Below are 20016 nucleotides of genomic sequence, written 5' to 3' on the forward strand. Positions count from 1 at the left end.
TTTCAGATCTACGGGACGGAAGACCAGGATGACAAAACGGGAGATGGTGAAACCGAATGAGGAGATAACGGAGTCGTCACGAGCGACAACAATGTCAATCCTCTTATGGTTTTATGACAGGCCAGAGTCAACATTTCCCAGCGAGGCAAAGTTCACTGAGTCACGCTAATGTGACGCATAAACCTTCTAAAAACAATTGACCAAGAACTGAAGAAAATATTCAACAAAAATAAAATTAAAAAATAACAACAATCGACTCGATATTTAATACTTGACAGAAATTGACAAACATATGTGGAAAAAATACTATAAAGACGGGAGTTGATAAAAAAAATATTCCCCCAAAACAATAAAAAGAAAGATGTTATGCAAAAATGGACAGAAAGACCAAAGTTTTCCAAAATATTCAGAAAAATATTCCACAAAAAAACAAACAAACCAAGAATGAACAATTATTGACTCATAAATACTATAAAAAAAGAATTAACAGATATCGACAATTAATTGATAAAGATATTCCCCCTAAAACATTAAAAAGAAAAATGTTATGCAAAAATGGACAGAAAGACCAAAAATTTCCTAAATATTTAGAAAAATCTCATCTCATCTCATCTGCTGCACCGCTTTTCCTCAGTAGGGTCGCGGGGGTGCTGGAGCCCGACCCAGCAATCATCGGGCATTGGGCAGGGGACACCCTGAACTGGTTGCCAGCCAGTCGCAGGGCACACGGGGACAGACAACTCACTCGCTCAGTCACACCTAGGGACAATTTGGACAGTCCAATGAACCTGAAATGCATGTCTTTGGAATGTGGGAGAAAACCGGAGTGCCCGGAGGAAACCCACGCAAGCACGGGGAGAACATACAAACTCCGCACAGTAAGGCCGGGAGCTGGATTTGAACCCACGCAGGAGGTTCCCACGACCTCAGAACTGTGCCGCACACGCGCTAACCACTGCACCGCCGTGCTGCCATGATGAGTCCAACAGTGCCACCTGCTGGTATGGGGTAAAGTTTGGTTTTGGCTTTTGACACGTGACCGGAAGGCTGGGTTTGTTGGCAGTCTAACAGCGAGCTGCCAACGGTAAGACACGATCTTTTGGTGCTCCGCAAAAAAGTGAATTTTAAACATTAAAACCACAGCTGACAAATCTCACAACATGCACAGTAATGGTTAGTTTTGCCGGACGTTGCATCTTGTGCTAAAATGCTAATACCCCTTATAGAGAAGGCTAACCACGTGTTGTGACTCATTGATTTGCAGGTAAATTGTACCCGTTTTTATACTGATTATTGTTATGTTGGAATTTCTTGTTAGATCAACACAAACTTTAATCATCTGACTCCAATTTGTGACCTTTCCCAATCAGCACTCATCCCAACAATTCGCGCACTCTTTTCTGCATAGAAAGTTCTCAAGAAGCATTTTCACTCACGAGTGGATTTATTTCTAACACACAAATCAATACAGCTCTGCGCTCTTTTTATCCTTCCAAAAAACGACTCCTCTCCTTCTTCCGAGTTGCTCGGCAAAAAAATCTCCTCTGCCACTTGGCTGGCTCCCGTTGGTCTCCCGTTCCCGTTCCTCCGCCTCGGCCCCCAGACAGCTGGTCACCTCCCCTCCACTGCCTGAGAGCTGCCCCACGTAATCTACTCCAGACAAACCCAAATTGAAACTTCCATATTCCTTTAGTTATTATTTCTATTTTTCATGATGTTGGTTCAAATTCAGACTAAAGAAAAATATGTTGAATTCATTGTAAACGTTAAAAAAAACACTATACCATCTCTTGTTAAAATGGATGTAAACATGTATTGTGACGGTTGATATTCTAAAATGTATTTTATGTAACCTGAAAAGAAAGCTCTTTGATATGTTGTTGCGCAGTCTACAACGAGCTGTCAACGAGATCAAAGAGATCAAAGCCAGCAGAGAAGCTTACCACGTGTTGTGACTCATTCATTTGCAGCAACTATAATAAAAACCTCCTCATCCAGTCCATCCTGGGTTTTCGAACGCCTCTCAGTTCGAACAAATCGGTTCTCGACCAAATATTTCGAGAAATTCTTGCTTCGCTTTTCGTTCAAAAAATCGGAGTTCGAACGCCGGTACGCTAGGGTGCGATGCTGAGCGGCGTACGGGTGTAGATTGCCCCCACCCCACGTGAAGAACTGTTGTCACGTGACCGCGCACTTCTTTTTGCTTTCGTTTTGAATATCGGTGAACGGAGTGTTTTAACCCCTAATTATGCCTCGGAAGAAGGTCGGTGCAAGCAGCAACGTTGCTACAGGTGAAAAAAGAAGAGTAGTGCGTACAACTATTGCATTGAAGAAAGAACTAATAGCAAAATATGAAGAAGGTGTGCGAGTTTCCCTTTTTTCGAGGGAATAGAGCATGGCTTCTGGCGACCGGTGAGAAATCCTATTCATAATTCATTTCTTTATCCTTTAACCGCTCACCACTTTTTGTGGAGACCCGGGTGCTAAATGACGTGTAAACGACCAGATTTTTTTATTTTGACACGTTCGTGTTAGCGTCATCTTTCGCACGGAAGATTACGATAACGCGGACGTACGATTAGCCTGGGTTAGCTTCATGTTTACGTTCATGGTAAACATTCAGGGTGTCGGAACGGATTAAAACGATTTACATTATTTTTAATGAGGAAAATGATTTCGGTGATCAAACAAATCGGTTTTCGAACAGGGTTCTGGAACCGATTATGGTCGAGAACTGAAATTCCACTGTACAATCACCTTTACTGTCTACTTTACTTTGGAAAGCCTTGGTCGGGGAGTATCAGGGAATGGAAGTTTCCCCTATCCAACAGGTTTTTGTTGTCGTCTTCATTTCTCTCAGCAGGTAAGCTGGAAACTTCAATTGAGAACCCCAAAATCTTCCCAGAGCTTGTTGTTTTTTTCGCCACAAAAAAGAAAAAAGCGCTTTTACAAATTTCTCGTTTCAAGTCCTGGCACAATTTGACACAAAAGTCCTGCGATGAAAAAGTTTTTAATAATTACTTCTATAAATAGGCCAGCACGGCGGAGCAGTGGTTGGCGCATGTGCGGCACAATTCAAGTCATGGGAACCTCCTGCGTGGGTTCAAATCCAGCTCCAGACTTCCTGTGTGGAGTTTGTATGTTCTCCCCGTGCTTGCGTGGGTTTCATCCGGGCACTCCGGTTTCCTCCCACATTCCAAAGACATGCATTTCAGGTGAATTGGCCGGTCCAAATTGTCCCTAGGTGTGAATGAGCGAGCGAGTTGTCTGTCCCTGTGTGCCCTGCGATTGGATGGCAACCAGTTCAGGGTGTCCCCTGCCCACTGCCCGATGATTGCTGGGATGGGCTCCAGCACTCCCGCGACCCTACTGAGGATAAGCGGTGCAGCTAATGAGATGAGATTTCTTTAAATACTCTCCTCAAAGAAAACAGACAAAAACACATGAAAAAGAACTGAGGAAAAGGAGTGAATGGATTAAAGGTGACAAACATGTGGCCTTCGGGCCAGTTCTTTGTTGTATGTAGAAATCAATGGATTGATAAATAAATGTAACCGCGGTGTACCTGAGAGGGAGAGAGCGTGAGAAACAAAGGATAAAAAGTTGAGAAAGGGGGAAAAGAAAGGGAGAGGAAGAAAGAAATCCATAGAGAAATAGAAAGACGGAAGGAGAGAAAAGAGAAAAGAAAGCGTGAAGGGTATGAAGAGAGAAAGAGAAAAGAGAGAAAAGAAAAAAAGGAAGTTAGAGCAAAAGAGGTTAAAAGACAGAGAGAGAGAAAGAGACAAAGAGCAACAAAGGAAGAGAAAAAGAGGGTCACAGAGAGTGAAAGAGACAGAGACAGAGTGGGAGAAAAGGGGTGGAAAAGAGAGAGAGAAGAGAGAGACAGAGAGAGGGAGAGAGAGAGAGAGGCTGGGACAAAGAAAAAGAGAGAGAGCGTGAGAAACACAAAACAGATAAAAAGTCGTGAGAGAGGGGGAAAAGAAAGGGAGAGGAAGAAAAAAATCCAAAGAGAAATAGATAGACAGAAGGAGAGAAAAGAGAAAAGAAAGTGCAAAAAGTATGAAGGGAGAAAGAGAAAAGAGAGAAAAGGAAAAAAGGAAGTTAGAGCAAAAGAGGTTAAAAGACACAGAGACAGAAAGAGACCAAGAGCAACAAAGGAAGAGAAAAAGAGACACAGAGAGTGAAAGAGACCGAGTGGGAGAAAAGGGGTGGAAAAGAAAGAAAGGAGAGAGAGAGAGAGAGAGAGAGAGAGAGAGAGAGAGAGAGAGAGAGAGAGGAAGGGGGACAGAGAGAGAGAGAGAGAGAAATAAATACAAGTACAGTGTCTTTGTTGGAGGCACCTGGCTTTGGCAACATCAAGTTGACATATTTTTCAACCTGCAGCTCGTTTTTCTCTTGCGCTTCTCTGAGTGTTGTCTCGCTGGCCGTATTCCATCCCTGATCCGGCCCGCAGGCCGCCAGTTTCAGACCCTTGCTCTAAACGAAGCAAGAAAAGAAAGCTAATTCGGGGTTGTGGTTTTCTTCCACGTGACCATTTTCCGCATCACTTTGACTTTGTGAGTTCCCGCGTACTTTTGCTAACTGGCACAACGAGAGAGCGAGGCCGACTGGTCGGACTGGTCCCAGTAACCGGTCCCCCCCCCCTCACCAGTGTCGATAATTAGCGTAACGAGACGCTTAAAAGGGAAAGGAGACGGAGACGACGGTAACAAAAGAGAGCTCGGGCCGTTATGACGGATAGGCGCTCGTCGGGCAAGATGGCCGCCGTTTTCTGCGCTTTGGTTCTACTGCTGCAAGTTCATGGTGAGTATTCTTCGGTTTCTCAATATGGGGAGCGCTCGCTTTTCGTGTCGCTCGGAAGAGAAAACACCGAATTTTCGCCGGCATAGGGCGCAGCTGTCATGGTTGCCATGGGGCCCAATTGGTCCCCAACGTGTGGCGCCAGGTTCGGTCACGGTTGCCATGGTGCCCAATTGGCCCCGCCCATGGACACCAGCTGAAACGCGTTGACGGATTGCTCCCTGTCAGTATTTAAACTCTGTCCTGTCAGTCCCCTGTTGTCGGTCCGTCTGCGAAACTTCTGCTAGACTATGTTGTGATACGTCAAGCCCTGTGAATCCCCGTTTGGCCAGTGTTTTTGCTCTTGTTTTACCAAGCCCTGTGAATCCCTGTTTTTGCTTGTGTTTTTGCTCTTGTTTTGCCTATCCCCGTTTTTGCTTGTGTTTTTGCTTGTGTTTTTGCTCTTGTTTTGCCAAGTCCTGTGAATCTCTGTTTTTGCCTGTTTTTGCTCTTGTTTTGCCAATCCCCGTTTTTGCTCTTGTTTTGCCAAGTCCTGTGATTCCCCGTTTTTGCTTGTGTTTTTGCTCTTGTTTTGCCAATCTCCGTTTTTGCTTGTGTTTTTGCTCTTGTTTTGCCAATCCCCGTTTTTGCTTGTGTTTTTGCTCTTGTTTTGCCAAGTCCTGTGAATCCCCGTTTTTGCTTGTGTTTTTGCTCTTGTTTTGCCAATCCCCGTTTTTGCCTGTGTTTTTGCTCTTGTTTTGCCAAGTCCTGTGAATCTCTGTTTTTGCCTGTTTTTGCTCTTGTTTTGCCAATCCCCGTTTTTGCTTGTGTTTTTGCTCTTGTTTTGCCAATCTCCGTTTTTGCTTGTGTTTTTGCTCTTGTTTTGCCAATCCCCGTTTTTGCTTGTGTTTTTGCTCTTGTTTTGCCAATCCCCGTTTTTGCTTGTGTTTTTGCTCTTGTTTTGCCAATCCCCGTTTTTGCTTGTGTTTTTGCTCTTGTTTTGCCAAGTCCTGTGAATCCCCGTTTTTGCTTGTGTTTTTGCTCTTGTTTTGCCAATCCCCGTTTTTGCCTGTGTTTTTGCTCTTGTTTTGCCAAGTCCTGTGAATCTCTGTTTTTGCCTGTTTTTGCTCTTGTTTTGCCAATCCCCGTTTTTGCTTGTGTTTTTGCTCTTGTTTTGCCAATCTCCGTTTTTGCTTGTGTTTTTGCTCTTGTTTTGCCAATCCCCGTTTTTGCTTGTGTTTTTGCTCTTGTTTTGCCAATCCCCGTTTTTGCTTGTGTTTTTGCTCTTGTTTTGCCAATCCCCGTTTTTGCTTGTGTTTTTGCTCTTGTTTTGCCAAGTCCTGTGAATCCCCGTTTTTGCTTGTGTTTTTGCTCTTGTTTTGCCAATCCCCGTTTTTGCCTGTGTTTTTGCTCTTGTTTTGCCAAGTCCTGTGAATCTCTGTTTTTGCCTGTTTTTGCTCTTGTTTTGCCAATCCCCGTTTTTGCTTGTGTTTTTGCTCTTGTTTTGCCAATCTCCGTTTTTGCTTGTGTTTTTGCTCTTGTTTTGCCAATCCCCGTTTTTGCTTGTGTTTTTGCTCTTGTTTTGCCAATCCCCGTTTTTGCTTGTGTTTTTGCTCTTGTTTTGCCAATCCCCGTTTTTGCTTGTGTTTTTGCTCTTGTTTTGCCAAGTCCTGTGAATCCCCGTTTTTGCTTGTGTTTTTGCTCTTGTTTTGCCAATCCCCGTTTTTGCTTGTGTTTTTGCTCTTGTTTTGCCAATCCCCGTTTTTGCTTGTGTTTTTGCTCTTGTTTTGCCAATCCCCGTTTTTGCTTGTGTTTTTGCTCTTGTTTTGCCAAGTCCTGTGAATCCCCGTTTTTGCTTGTGTTTTTGCTCTTGTTTTGCCAATCCCCGTTTTTGCCTGTGTTTTTGCTCTTGTTTTGCCAAGTCCTGTGAATCTCTGTTTTTGCCTGTTTTTGCTCTTGTTTTGCCAATCCCCGTTTTTGCTTGTGTTTTTGCTCTTGTTTTGCCAATCTCCGTTTTTGCTTGTGTTTTTGCTCTTGTTTTGCCAATCCCCGTTTTTGCTTGTGTTTTTGCTCTTGTTTTGCCAATCCCCGTTTTTGCTTGTGTTTTTGCTCTTGTTTTGCCAATCCCCGTTTTTGCTTGTGTTTTTGCTCTTGTTTTGCCAAGTCCTGTGAATCCCCGTTTTTGCTTGTGTTTTTGCTCTTGTTTTGCCAATCCCCGTTTTTGCCTGTGTTTTTGCTCTTGTTTTGCCAAGTCCTGTGAATCTCTGTTTTTGCCTGTTTTTGCTCTTGTTTTGCCAATCCCCGTTTTTGCTTGTGTTTTTGCTCTTGTTTTGCCAATCTCCGTTTTTGCTTGTGTTTTTGCTCTTGTTTTGCCAATCCCCGTTTTTGCTTGTGTTTTTGCTCTTGTTTTGCCAAGTCCTGTGAATCCCCGTTTTTGCTTGTGTTTTTGCTCTTGTTTTGCCAATCCCCGTTTTTGCCTGTGTTTTTGCTCTTGTTTTGCCAAGTCCTGTGAATCTCTGTTTTTGCCTGTTTTTGCTCTTGTTTTGCCAATCCCCGTTTTTGCTTGTGTTTTTGCTCTTGTTTTGCCAATCTCCGTTTTTGCTTGTGTTTTTGCTCTTGTTTTGCCAATCCCCGTTTTTGCTTGTGTTTTTGCTCTTGTTTTGCCAATCCCCGTTTTTGCTTGTGTTTTTGCTCTTGTTTTGCCAATCCCCGTTTTTGCTTGTGTTTTTGCTCTTGTTTTGCCAAGTCCTGTGAATCCCCGTTTTTGCTTGTGTTTTTGCTCTTGTTTTGCCAATCCCCGTTTTTGCCTGTGTTTTTGCTCTTGTTTTGCCAAGTCCTGTGAATCTCTGTTTTTGCCTGTTTTTGCTCTTGTTTTGCCAATCCCCGTTTTTGCTTGTGTTTTTGCTCTTGTTTTGCCAATCTCCGTTTTTGCTTGTGTTTTTGCTCTTGTTTTGCCAATCCCCGTTTTTGCTTGTGTTTTTGCTCTTGTTTTGCCAATCCCCGTTTTTGCTTGTGTTTTTGCTCTTGTTTTGCCAATCCCCGTTTTTGCTTGTGTTTTTGCTCTTGTTTTGCCAAGTCCTGTGAATCCCCGTTTTTGCTTGTGTTTTTGCTCTTGTTTTGCCAATCCCCGTTTTTGCCTGTGTTTTTGCTCTTGTTTTGCCAAGTCCTGTGAATCTCTGTTTTTGCCTGTTTTTGCTCTTGTTTTGCCAATCCCCGTTTTTGCTTGTGTTTTTGCTCTTGTTTTGCCAATCTCCGTTTTTGCTTGTGTTTTTGCTCTTGTTTTGCCAATCCCCGTTTTTGCTTGTGTTTTTGCTCCTGTTTTGCTCTCGCCCCGATCTGTTTGATTTTGACCACTTCCTCGTTCCGATCAATCTGTTTCCTCGACCAACGATCCCCGGATCGAGTGTGCGCTCGCTCCTCTTCTCCCCAATAAACTGTGAGTAACGTTACGCGATTGGGTTCTGCTTCCTGTTTCCCGTCCTGGTTCTGACAGCACCGTGTGAAAAGTCTCCGTACTTGCTTCGATTTCTGAATTTAACGCTACGCAGGGCGCACTGCACTATAGGGGTGCCTTCTGCTTGAATGACATGCATGGTGCAAATGCTTCATGCTTTACTGTCGTATTACATTCCCTCAAATATGACATACAAACTCGTTTTTGTAACAGCAGGGAGGGGGTGGGGGACGGGGGATATTTTTGTCATCATGGAGTCTCGGCAGTCCAACTAGCAGGACGCACGCTACACCGGCACGACCGAGACGGAATCTCCAGTAAAATCGGGTGGGGGACTATGCGCTGCAATAACAGCAGAATCATTGACACACACCGCTTACCTGATATAGAGTTTCTAGCAGTATCGGGTAGACCCTTCTATCTACCGAGAGCGCTAACTGTGGTCATTGTGACTGCTGTTACGTTCCACCGGATGCTAACGTTAGCATAGCGCTAAATCTCCTGCTCGCTGCTATCAATAAAATGCACCTTGCACACCCCGACGGAGCTTTTATCGGCGACTTTAATCAGGCATGCTTAAGGACTGTACTTCCCAAATTCATTCAATACGTGGACTGTGCAACCAGGGGGGAGAAACACTGGACTGTGTGTACAGTAACATCAAACATGAGTACAGAGCTTCCCCCTCCCCCACCTCGCTGGATCTGACCATCTCTGTCTGTCCCTAACCCCCTCATACACCCCTTCCAGATCCAGATCATCTTTGTTCCTTTATCTTCTATGTTTTCTTTTATCCTCACTGTAAAATGTGAAACTGGAATGCCAAGAATCATTAAAATCGTAATAAAATAAACGGTTAGCGTGTGTTTCACAACCGCTAATCGTCACCTAGTATTAGCTAAATGCTAACATTTAAAGGACGCCAATTTTCCAGTCAAGAATACTAACAATCTCCTTGTGGTTCAAAAACTGTTAGCATGCGTCGTACCAGCGCTAATGCTCAGCTAGCTTTAGCCACAAGCTAACAACAACAGGACGCTGATTACTCAAGGAAAAAAATCCAGAATATTGCCAATAAATCAACAGTTGGTATGTCCTGTATGTAACTTAGCATTAGCCACAAGCTAACAACTACAGGACTCTAATTTGTGACGCAAATCCCGAAAAAATCCTGAAGATTGTGGTAAAATAAACAGTTAGCATGTGTTTCATAACCGCTAATCCTCACCTACTATTAGCTAAATGCTAACATTTAAAGGACACATATTTCCCGGTCAAAAATCATAACAATTTTCTTGTGGTTCAAAACTTTTAGCATGCGTCGCACCACCGCTAATGCTCGGCTAGCCTTAGCCACAAGCTAACCACTACAGAGCTCTAATTTGTTACGCAAATTCCGAAAAAATCCTGAAAATTGTAGTAAAATAAACGGTTAGCATGCATTTCACAACCGCTAATCCTCACCTACTATTAGCTAAATGCTAACATTAAAAGGACACATATTTCCCGGTCAAGAATCATAACAATCTTCTTGTGGTTCAAAAACGTTTAGCATGCGTCGCACAAGCGCTAATGCTCAGATAGTTTAACCACAAGCTAACAACGACAGGACAGTGATTATTCAGGCGAAAAAATCCTGACGATTGCGAAAAAATCAACAGTTAGCATGTCCTGTATGTAACTTAGCAATAGCCAAAAGCTAACCACAAAACCCCTGACAATTTTTTTTGTGTTTTTCAGGCGCTAGGAGCCAGCTAGCAGCCCCGGAAAACGTTAGCATGCACTCGGTCAACATGAAGCACAACTTGACCTGGCTTCCGGCGCAGGCGCTATGTAGCACGCCGCTACGCTATCTGGTGCAGTTTCAAGGGTGAGTTGGCGGCTAGCTAGCGGCCATGTAGCGCATCGCTAGCGCCTCTAGGAAAATAAACACAAAGCACGTCAGGGTCCGGAAAAAACAGAATTTTTCCGATATTAGCTCGGATTCCGTGGCGCACGTATTGTGACATTTTGGATTCTCCGGTATCAATACTAAAAATACGTATAAGTATTATATACTCATTTTATTTTATACCAAATCATATTCCTAAAACACTATTTTTTCTACTTCAAATCGATGTAATATGGCAAAAAGTACATATTCAAATTTTCATACGAGACAATTTACCTTAAAAACATGATTACTTGTCAGGACCAGAACGGAGACAGGACCCATTTGCTTTATGTTTCTCTCAGTTTTATTGGGAAGAAGGGAAAGGATTGCACCCACGATCTGGTGATCGCTGTTCGCGGGAGGCAGGTCGCTCTGAACGCAGAAGTGGGACTTCCGTGGCGAACAATGTCGGTAACGGGAAAAAAAACGGGTCAGTAGCAGGGACAGGAGAGCAAAATTGTGGTCGGAAGCGAGCGGTAAGCCAGGAAAGGAGAGTAGACGTGGTCGGGGACAATAACAGGTTGAAAGCCGGGACAGGAGAGTAGACGTGCTCAAGATCAGAAAACGGGGCAAAGCTGGGAAACAGACGGGAGCAAAAACAGGTGGGAGTCAGGGTCGAAAAGAGGTCCAAAGCCAGGACAGGAGAGTAGACGCCGTCAAGATCAAAAAACAGGTCGAAGCTGGGAAACAGAGGGGAGCAAAAACAGGTGGGAGTCAGGGTCGAAAAGAGGTCGAAAGCCAGGACAGGAGAGTAGACGCTGTCAAGATAAAAAAACGGGTCGAAGCTGGGAAACAGACGGGAGCAAAAACAGGTGGGAGTCAGAGTCGAAAAGAGGTCTAAAGCTAGGACAGGAGAGTAGACGTGCTCAAGATCAGAAAACGGGGCGAAGCCGGGAAACAGAAGGGAGCAAAAACAGGTGGGGGTCAGGGTCAAAAAGAGGTCGAAAGCCAGGATGGGAGAGTCGACGTGGTCAAGATAAAAAATGGGTCGACGCCGGGAAACAGAAGGGAGCAAAAACAGGTAGGAGTCAGGGTCGAAAAGAGGTCGAAAGCCAGGACAGGAGAGTAGACGTGGTCAAGATCAGAAAACGGGGCCAAGCTGGGAAACAGAGGGTAGCAAAAACAGGAGTGAGTCAGGGTCGAAAAGAGGTCGAAAGCCAGGACAGGAGAGTAGACGTGGTCAAGATCAGAAAACGGGGCCAAGCCGAGAAACAGACGGGAGCAAAAACAGGAGTGAATCAGGGTCTAAAAGCTTGCTCCTGCATCTGAGGTGACGGGCATTATTCCAAAACGAGAACCAAAGCTTGTCACGTTGAGAGTCATTAGAAAGAAAAGCGGTCGGACGAGAAGAGACATTCCTTCCTTTCGACTCACGACAATTAACTGAGAAGCTGCTTGGCTTCCTCGTTACCGTCGGCTTGCTCATTTTGGATTCCGTTCGCTCCGGAAAAAAACCCCAAAAGGAGCCTTCCAAACTCTCTTGTCTATAAAAAGTAGACAAAGAAAAAGGACTTGACAGAGAGTAGAAAAGGTACAAGAGATACAAGAACAAGTAGTAGAAGATGTACAAGAAATAGTAGGAATAGAGGAAGAGGCCAAAAAGGTACGAGTTCAAGAAAAAAATGAAAAAGTATTTGACTAAAACAAAAAAGAGTAGAAAAGTAGAAGAAGTACAAAAACAAGTAGTGGAGGAAGTAGACACACAATAGTAGAAATAGAAGAAGAGAACAAAAAAGTACAAATTCAAGGAGAAAATGAATAAATATTTGACTAAAAAAAAAGTAAAGTAGAAAAAATACAAGAACACGTAGTGGAAGAAGTAGCAAAACAGGAAGTAAGAGTGTTCAAGGACAAAAACAATTAGCCGTTAGCTTAGCATGACTGCTAACTCTAAGCTCGTTTCCAAGTTACTAACTGTCCGCTTTCCGATTCCCGCAGCGCCTTTGAGCAAAGTTTGGGCAAGTGGCTCAATTTCTCGGACTGCGAGGACGTGACCCGGACTTTCTGCAACCAGACCTCGGCCTTGGACTCGGACTCCAACTATAACGTTCGGGTTCGAGCCCGATGCGCTTCCGAACGGTCGCCGTGGACGCTACTGCAGCCGCCGTTCAACCGAAAACGAAGTGAGTACCGAAAACAGCCAATTACTTCTTTTCGTTAGAAGCAAGCGGCACCGTTGAAGAAGATAGCATCTGCAGCTAGCATAGCAGCTAGCAAGACACTAGCGTTATCAGCTCGCAGCAGCACCATCCCAGACTTTAGCATTAGCAGCTAGCAGCATCGTTCAAGAAAGCAGCTACCATCCCCAGTGACATAACAAACGATGCTAAAATCAAAGATGCTAGCATGAACAGCTAGCAGCTCCATTCAAAAGGATAGCGGTAACGGCTAACATTTCCAGAAATGTATCAATAGCAGCTATCATCAAAGACAATAACATTATCAACTTGCAGCACTATTTGAGTTTTAGCATTAACAGCTAGCGGCAACGTTGAAGAAGATAGCATCTGCAGCTAGCATCGCTGATACCAGCTAGCAAGACACTAGCGTAATCAGCTCACAGCAGCACCACCCCAGACTTTAGCATTAGCAGCTAGCGGCATTGTCCAAAATAGCAGCTACCATCCCCAGTCACGTAGCAAACAATGCTAATATCAAAGATGCTAGCATGAGCAGCTAGCAGCTCCATTCAAAAGGATAGCGGTAACGGCTAACATTTCCAGAAATTTATCAATAGCAGCTATCATCCAAGAGACTAAGATTATCAACTTGCAGCACTATCTGAGTTTTAGCATTAATAGCTAGCGGCAACGTTGAAGAAAATAGCATCTGCAGCTAGCATCGCTGATAGCAGCTAGCAAGACACTAGCGTAATCAGCTCAGAGCAGCACCACCCCAGTCTTTAGCATTAGCAGTTAGCGGCATTCTCCAAAATAGCAGCTACCATCCCCAGTCACATAGCAAACAATGCTAATATCAAAGATGCTAGCATGAGCAGCTAGCAGCTCCATTCAAAAGGATAGCGGTAACGGCTAACGTTTCCAGAAATTTATCAATAGCAGCTATCATCCAAGACACTAAGATTATCAGCTTGCAGCACTATCCGAGTTTTAGCATTAGCAGCTAGCGGCATCGTCCAAGATAGCAGTTACCATCCCCAGTCACGTAGCAAACAATGCTAAAATCAAAGATGCTAGCATGAGCAGCTAGCAGCTCCATTCAAAAGGATAGCGGTAACGGCTAATATTTCCAGAAATTTAGCCATAGCAGCTATCATCCAAGACACTAACATTATCAGCTTGCAGCACTATGCGAGATTTAGCCTTTGTAGCTAGCGGGATTGTCCAAGATAGCAGCTACCATCCCGAGTAATGTAGCAAACACTGCTTACATTAAAGACGCTAGCATTAGCAGCTAGCAGCTCCATCCATAAAGATAGCATTAACAGCTAACATTCCCAGAATTGTAGCAATAGCAGCTAGCATCCAAGACTAACACAAGCAGCAAGAAGTACTGCCCAAGAAGACAGCATTAGCAACTAGCATCCCCAGTGATCAATAGAGGCTAGCATCCAAGACTCATTAGCCGGAAGTAGCACAGTCCAAAACTCTAGCATTAACAGCTAGAATCCTTGTAATATAACAGTAGCAGTTAGCGTCCAACACGCTAGCATTAGCAACTAGCAGCACCATCAAAGTATGTAGCATTAACATAGGGAATCCCAGTAATCAAGCAGTGGCAGTTAGCGTCCAAGACGCTAGCATTAGTAACACTATTCTAGGCGCTAGCATTAGTTGTAAGCAGTACAGTCAATTATGATAGCATTAGCAACTAGCAATCCCGCTTCCCCAGTAGCAGCTAACGTCCAAGATGCATTGGCAGATAGCAGCTAGCATCCCCAGTAATGTATCCTAGCGGAAGCATCAGCAACTAGCATCCGAGACTCAAGCATTATTAGCTAGCAGTACTGTTCAAGAAGCTAGCAGTAAAAACAAACATTTTCTTTCTGTGTGGTGCTAGCGTTGCTAACAGCGCCTCGGATGACTGTATCAGCGCTAGGCGACACCCTCCAGGTGTCCTTCGAGGAAGCCCCGCCCACCACAGACATCCAGGTGGAGGTGCGCCGGCCAGACCACGCCCCTAACCAGGTCAGTTCCGGTGGTGCATGCTAATGCTAGCTGCTGATGTATCAGATAGTGATGAATTGCGTCGCTAATACTTTGAATGGTGCCGCTAAATGCTAATGTCTTGGACGCTAGCTGCTTATGCTATCTTCCTGGACAGTGCTGCTAGATGCTAGAGTCTTGGACGCTAGAGTGCTAATGCTAAAGATTTTTATGTTGCCACTTGCTGCTAATGCTACCGCTTTCGGTGGTGCTATTCACTACTAACGTTCGGGCTTCGTACGGTGCTGTTAGCTGCTACTGCTAGCATCCTGGACGTTAGCTGCTGTGGGGACATTACTCTGTATGCTAGCAGCAAATGAGATTAGCTGCGATTACATTACTGGCGATGCAAATGCTAGCTTCTCGTACGTTGCTGTTTGCTGCTACTGCTAACATCTTGGACGTTTACTCCCTCGTGGATGCTAACGGCTATTGCTACAAATTCGGGGATGCTAGTGACTAATGCTAGTTGTTGTTGCTAGCCGATAATGCTGAAGTCTCTGACGGTGCTGCCAGCTGTTGAAGCTAACGTCTTGAAAGTTGCCGCAACCTGCTAATGGTAGCATCATGGTGAGTGCTTATAGCTGCTAATGCTAGCATCCTGGACGTTAGCTGCTGTGGGGACATTACTCGGTATGCTAGCAGCAAATGCTAGCTTGTTGTGAAGTTGCTGCTAGATGCTAATGCTTAGAGTTTTAGACAGTGATGCTAGCTGTTAATGCTAACTTCTTACACTAGCTGCTATTATATTACTGGGGATGCTAGCTGCAATTGTTATTTTCTCGTATGTTGCTGCTTGCTGCTAATGCTAGAGTCTTGGAAGTTGCAGCTAGCTGCTAATGGTAGCATCAAGGAGATTGCTGATAGCTGCTAATGCCAGAGTTTTGGACAGTGCTGCAGGTTGCTACTGCTAATGACTTGGATGTTTGCTGCTCATGTTAGCCTCTTGGACGCTAACTACTATTACTAATTGTTGCTAGCTGATAATGCTGCAGTCTCTGACAGTGTTGCCAGCTGTTACAGCTAATGTCTTGGAAGTTGCCGCTAACTGCTAATGGTAGCATCAAAGATATTGCTGATAGCTGCTAATGCTAGCATCCTGGACGTTAGCTGCTGTAGCAACATTACTCGGTATGCTAGCATCAAATGCTAGCTTGTTGTAAAGTTGCTAGCTGCTAATGCTAAGAGTTTTAGACAGTGCAGCAGGTTGCTACTGCTAACGACTTGGATGTTTGCTGCTGATGTTAGCCTCTTGGACGCTAACTACTATTACCAATTGTTGCTAGCTGATAATGCTGGAGTCTCCGACCGTGTTACAAGTTGCTACAGCTAATGTCTTGGAAGTTACTGCTAGCTGCTAATGGTAGCATCAAGGAGAGTGCTGATAGCTGCTAATGCTAACATCCTGCTGTAGAAGCAAGCCTCTCGGACAGCTCTGCTAGCTGTAAATGCTTGAGTCTGATATTTGTACTAGCCGTTAGCTTCTGTTGCTAGCGTAACTGCCATTTTTCACCCCACTTAGACTCGAGTTTTCAACATCTTGGCCGAGACGGGCGTCCTCTCCGTTCCAGACCTTGAGGACGGCGACTATTGCGTCCGGGCTCGAGTCCTCCTTCGAGGACGAGCACCGGGCCCGTACACGCCAGAAAAATGTCTTCCCGTGACAGGTGAACATGCGATCTGATTGGTGGATCCGCCCTTATTAACTCCGCCCCTTTTTATCCCCACCCCCAGGTCTCCACGCCCCCTGGAAGAGCCCCACGGCAGTGGCGCTAACCTTGTTGCTAATGGCCGCCGTCACCGTGGCCGTTTTTTGTATTGTCGTCCGATGCCGACAACAACGACGACGATGGAGCTTCTTCCACAAGGAGGCGCTGCTGCCTTCGCTGGTCAGTTGAAAAAAAACGGAAAAAGACATGAACACTCGCATTAGCTAGCAAAAACTTCCGTTCAAACCACTAGCATTAGTACCTGACAGAATAATACAATGTGTTAGCTTTGGTAGCGCCATTGTAGAATCTAGCAACAAGCAGCATGATCCATTTCGCTAACATTAATAGCGAGAAACCCTGTCTAAGACTCAAAAATTAGCAGCTAACCGAATAATGCAATGTGCTAGCATTAGTAGCACCATTGGAGTCTATAGCGTTAACAGTTAGCAGCACGATCCGAGACGCAAGCATTAGCAACTATCAACGTAACATTAGCAGCTAGAAACATTGTCCAAAAAGCTGAGATCGGTAGTTAGCATCCGCAAACAACACTAACCAGCATCCAAAACACATTAGTAGCCAACAGACGGATACAAACAATTTGAAATAGCAACTAGCATCAGTGTCCGAGACTCTAGCATTACTAGTGAGCGGCACTGTCCCAGAAACTAGCATTAGCTGCAAAAAAAACCCTCATACTCCATAATTAGCAGGTAACAGTATATTAAAAAGTACTACCATTAGTCACACCATTGGATGATCTAGCATTAGCTGAACCACTGAACACCTGCTTGCAGAAAAATCCAAGACTCTAGCATTAGCAACATGATCCATGTCGCTAACATTAGCAGCTAGAAACCCCGTCCAATATGCCAGCCTAATCAGTTAGCCTCCCTAGTAATGGAACCATACCAGCTAGCATCTAGTACACTAGCATTGGCAGCCGGCAGCACCATCCAAGACTCTAGCATTAGTAGCTATCAGCACTAAGATAAAAACATTAGCAGCTAGCAACCCCTTCCAAGACGCTAGCATAAGCAGCTAACAACCCTTTCCAATATGCTAGAAGTAGCAGCTAATAGCCCCATACCAAGTACGAGTATAAACAACAGGCCTACCCAGTAACGTAGCAGTAGCAGCTAATGTCAAAGAAGCTAGAAGAAGCAGCTAACAACCCCTTCCGAGACGCTAGCATTAGCAGCTAACAGAACAATGTGAAGTGCTAGCGGGACATCAGAAACTCTAGCGTTAGCAACTAGCAACAAGAGCCTAGTTGCTAACATTCACAGTAACTAAGCGTCCATCCTGAGCAGTTAGCATCCCCAGTAATAAAGCCACAGCAGCTAGCATCCAAGACGCTAGCATTGGCAGCCGGCAGCACCATCCAAGCATTAGTAGCTCTCAGCACTAAGACAAAAACATTAGCAGCTAGCAACCCCTTCCAAGACGCTAGCATTAGCAGCTAACAGAACAATGTGAGAAGCTAGCATTACCGGGCCATCAGCGTTAGCAGCACTATCAGAAACTCTAGCATTATCAACTAGCAACAAGAGCCTAGTTGCTAACATTCTCAGTGATTAAGCGTCCTTCCTGAGCAGTTAGCATCCCCAGTAATCAAGCCACAGCAGCTAGTACCCAAGACGCTAGCATGGTTAATTACCATACAATATGAGACCCTAGCATTAGTAGCACCATTTGACACTTGGTATTATGAGCCAGCAGCCCTTTCCGAGGCGCTAGCATCAGTAGCTAGCAATAGCACTCAGGAACATCTGAGTAACCCCCGGAGAAGTTAGAAGTAGCAGCTAACAACCTTTTCCAAGATGCTAGGAGTAGCAGCTAATAGCCCCATACAAAGTACAAGTATAAACAACAGGCATCTCCAGTAACGTAGCAGTAGCAGCTAATGTCAGAGAAGCTAGATGAAAAAGCTAACAACCCCCTTCCAAGATGCATTAGCAGCTAACAGGACAATGTGTAGTGCTAGCTTTACCAGGACATCAGAGACTCTAGAGTTAGCAGGACCATCAGAAACTCTAGCATTAGCAACTAGCAACAAGAGCCTAGTTGCTAACCTTCATAGTAATTAAGCGTCCATCCTAAGCAGCTAGCATCCCCAGTAATCAAACCACACCAGCTAGCATACAAGACTCTAGCATTGGCAGCTAGCAACCCCTTCCAAGACGCTGGCATTAGCAGCTAACAGAACAATGTGAAAAGCTAGCATTACCGGGGCATCAGCGTTAACAGCACCATCAGAAACTCTAGCATTAGCAACTAGCAACAAGATCCAAGTTGCTAACATTCCCAGTAATTAAGCGTCCATCCTGAGCAGTTAGCATCCCCTGTAATCAAGCCACAGCAGCTAGCACCCAAGACGCTAGCATAGATAGCTACCACCACGATCGGAGACTCTAGCATTAGTAGCAAGTAACACTTCTCGACACTTGGTATTATCAGCCAGCAGCCCTTTCCGAGGCGCTAGCATTAGTAGCTAGCAATAGCACTCAGGAACACCTGAGTAGCTGTCGTAGAATCTAGAAGTAGCAGCTAACAACCCTTTCCCAGATGCTAGAAGTGGCAGCTAATAGCCCCATACAAAGTACAAGTATAAACAACAGGCATCCCCAGTAATGTAGCAGTAGCAGCTAATGTCAGAGAAGCTAGAACAAACAGCTAACAACCCCTTCAGTGATGCTAGCATTAGCAGCTAAAGGAACAATGTGAAAAACTAGCATTACCGGGCCATCAGCGTTAGCAGCACCATCAGGAACTCTAGCATTAGCAACTAGCAACAAGAGCCTAGTTGCTAACATTCATAGTAACTAAGCGTCCATCCTGAGCAGTTAGCATCCCCAGTAATCAGACCACACCAGCTAGCATCCAAGACACTAGCATTGGCAGCCGGCAGCACCATCCAAGACTCGCTATTAGCACCAAGATAAAAATATTAGCAGCTAGCAACCCCTTCCAAGACGCTAGCATTAGCAGCTAACAGAACAATGTGAGAAGCTAGCATTACTGGGCCATCAGCGTTAGCAGCACTATCAGAAACTCTAGCATTTGCAACTAGCAACAAGATCCTAGTTGCTAACATTCCCAGTAATTAAGCGTCAATCCTGAGCAGTTAGCATCCCCAGTAATCAAGCCACAGCAGCTAGTACCCAAGACGCTAGCATGGTTAGCTACCATACAATATGAGACCCTAGCATTAGTAGCACCATTCGACACTTGGTATTATCAGCCAGCAGCCCTTTCCGAGGCGCTAGCACTAGTAGCTAGCAATAGCACTCAGGAACACCTGAGTAGCCCTCAGAGTAGCTGTCGGAGAAGCTAGAAGTAGCAGCTAACAGCCCTTTCCCAGATGCTAGAAGTAGCAGCTAATAGCCCTATAGCCAGCTAATGACCCCTTCCGAGATGCTAGCATTAGCAGCTAATGGCCTTATACGAATTGTGAATATAAACAGCAGGCAGCCTAAGTAATGTAGCACTAGCAGTCGGCACGATCTAAAAAGCTAGAATCAGTAGCTAATTACTCAGTCCAAGATGCTAGCAGTAGCTAGCAAAAGCGCACTAGCATCTCAGACAATAGCATTAATAGCTAACACCATCATATGCAGTGCTTGAATTAGCAGTTATCTCCTCTACATCGAGTGGAAAAATTTACATTTTTAATACTAAAATAAACAATCAACGGCAGCCATTTTGGAAGATGCTAGCAAAGCTAATTTTTTGCCGCCTTGTTTTTTTTCTGCTCACAGTTGTTGGGCAAACCTGCCGCTGCTTTGGCGCCCGAACCCAAGGAGGACATTTGCGCAGATGTCTTTGTGGTGCACAAGGACTCGGAGCGCCTCTTGCCATAGGCACTCCACGCCACCGGGGGGCGCTGATGTCCCTGCATATTCTATTTTCTACGGACAATATTGACATTCTTTTGTTTTTTACTGTAAATAAAGTAAATTATGGTCCTTA

At 44.7% G+C, this 20016-nt stretch overlaps 1 protein-coding gene across 1 annotated transcript; it reads left to right on the top strand.

The window, feature by feature from the left end:
* Positions 1-4730: 4730 nt before the first annotated feature.
* Positions 4731-20016, top strand: il20rb (interleukin 20 receptor subunit beta). The gene is made up of 7 exons (XM_088326953.1): positions 4731-4803; positions 9974-10103; positions 12105-12289; positions 14187-14314; positions 15855-15999; positions 16067-16221; positions 19806-20016. Exons 1-7 carry the CDS (start codon positions 4731-4733, stop codon positions 19905-19907), a joined length of 918 nt encoding a protein of 305 aa, XP_088183079.1. The 3' UTR covers positions 19908-20016.

Source organism: Urocampus carinirostris, chromosome 1, assembly GCF_059441175.1.
Source record: "Urocampus carinirostris isolate Australia breed hairy pipefish chromosome 1, RoL_Ucar_1.0, whole genome shotgun sequence".
NCBI classification, from domain to species: Eukaryota; Metazoa; Chordata; class Actinopteri; order Syngnathiformes; family Syngnathidae; genus Urocampus; species Urocampus carinirostris.

What these genes read in the sequence shown, in the direction of transcription:
- il20rb (XM_088326953.1), top strand. Translation starts at nt 4,731, where the DNA reads ATGACGGATAGGCGCTCGTCGGGCAAGATGGCCGCCGTTTTCTGCGCT. An exon ending in AAAATGTCTTCCCGTGACAG is followed by an intron (nt 16,000 to 16,066) that starts GTGAACATGCGA and finishes CCCCACCCCCAG; the next exon opens with GTCTCCACGCCCCCTGGAAG. An exon ending in AGGCGCTGCTGCCTTCGCTG is followed by an intron (nt 16,222 to 19,805) that starts GTCAGTTGAAAA and finishes TTCTGCTCACAG; the next exon opens with TTGTTGGGCAAACCTGCCGC.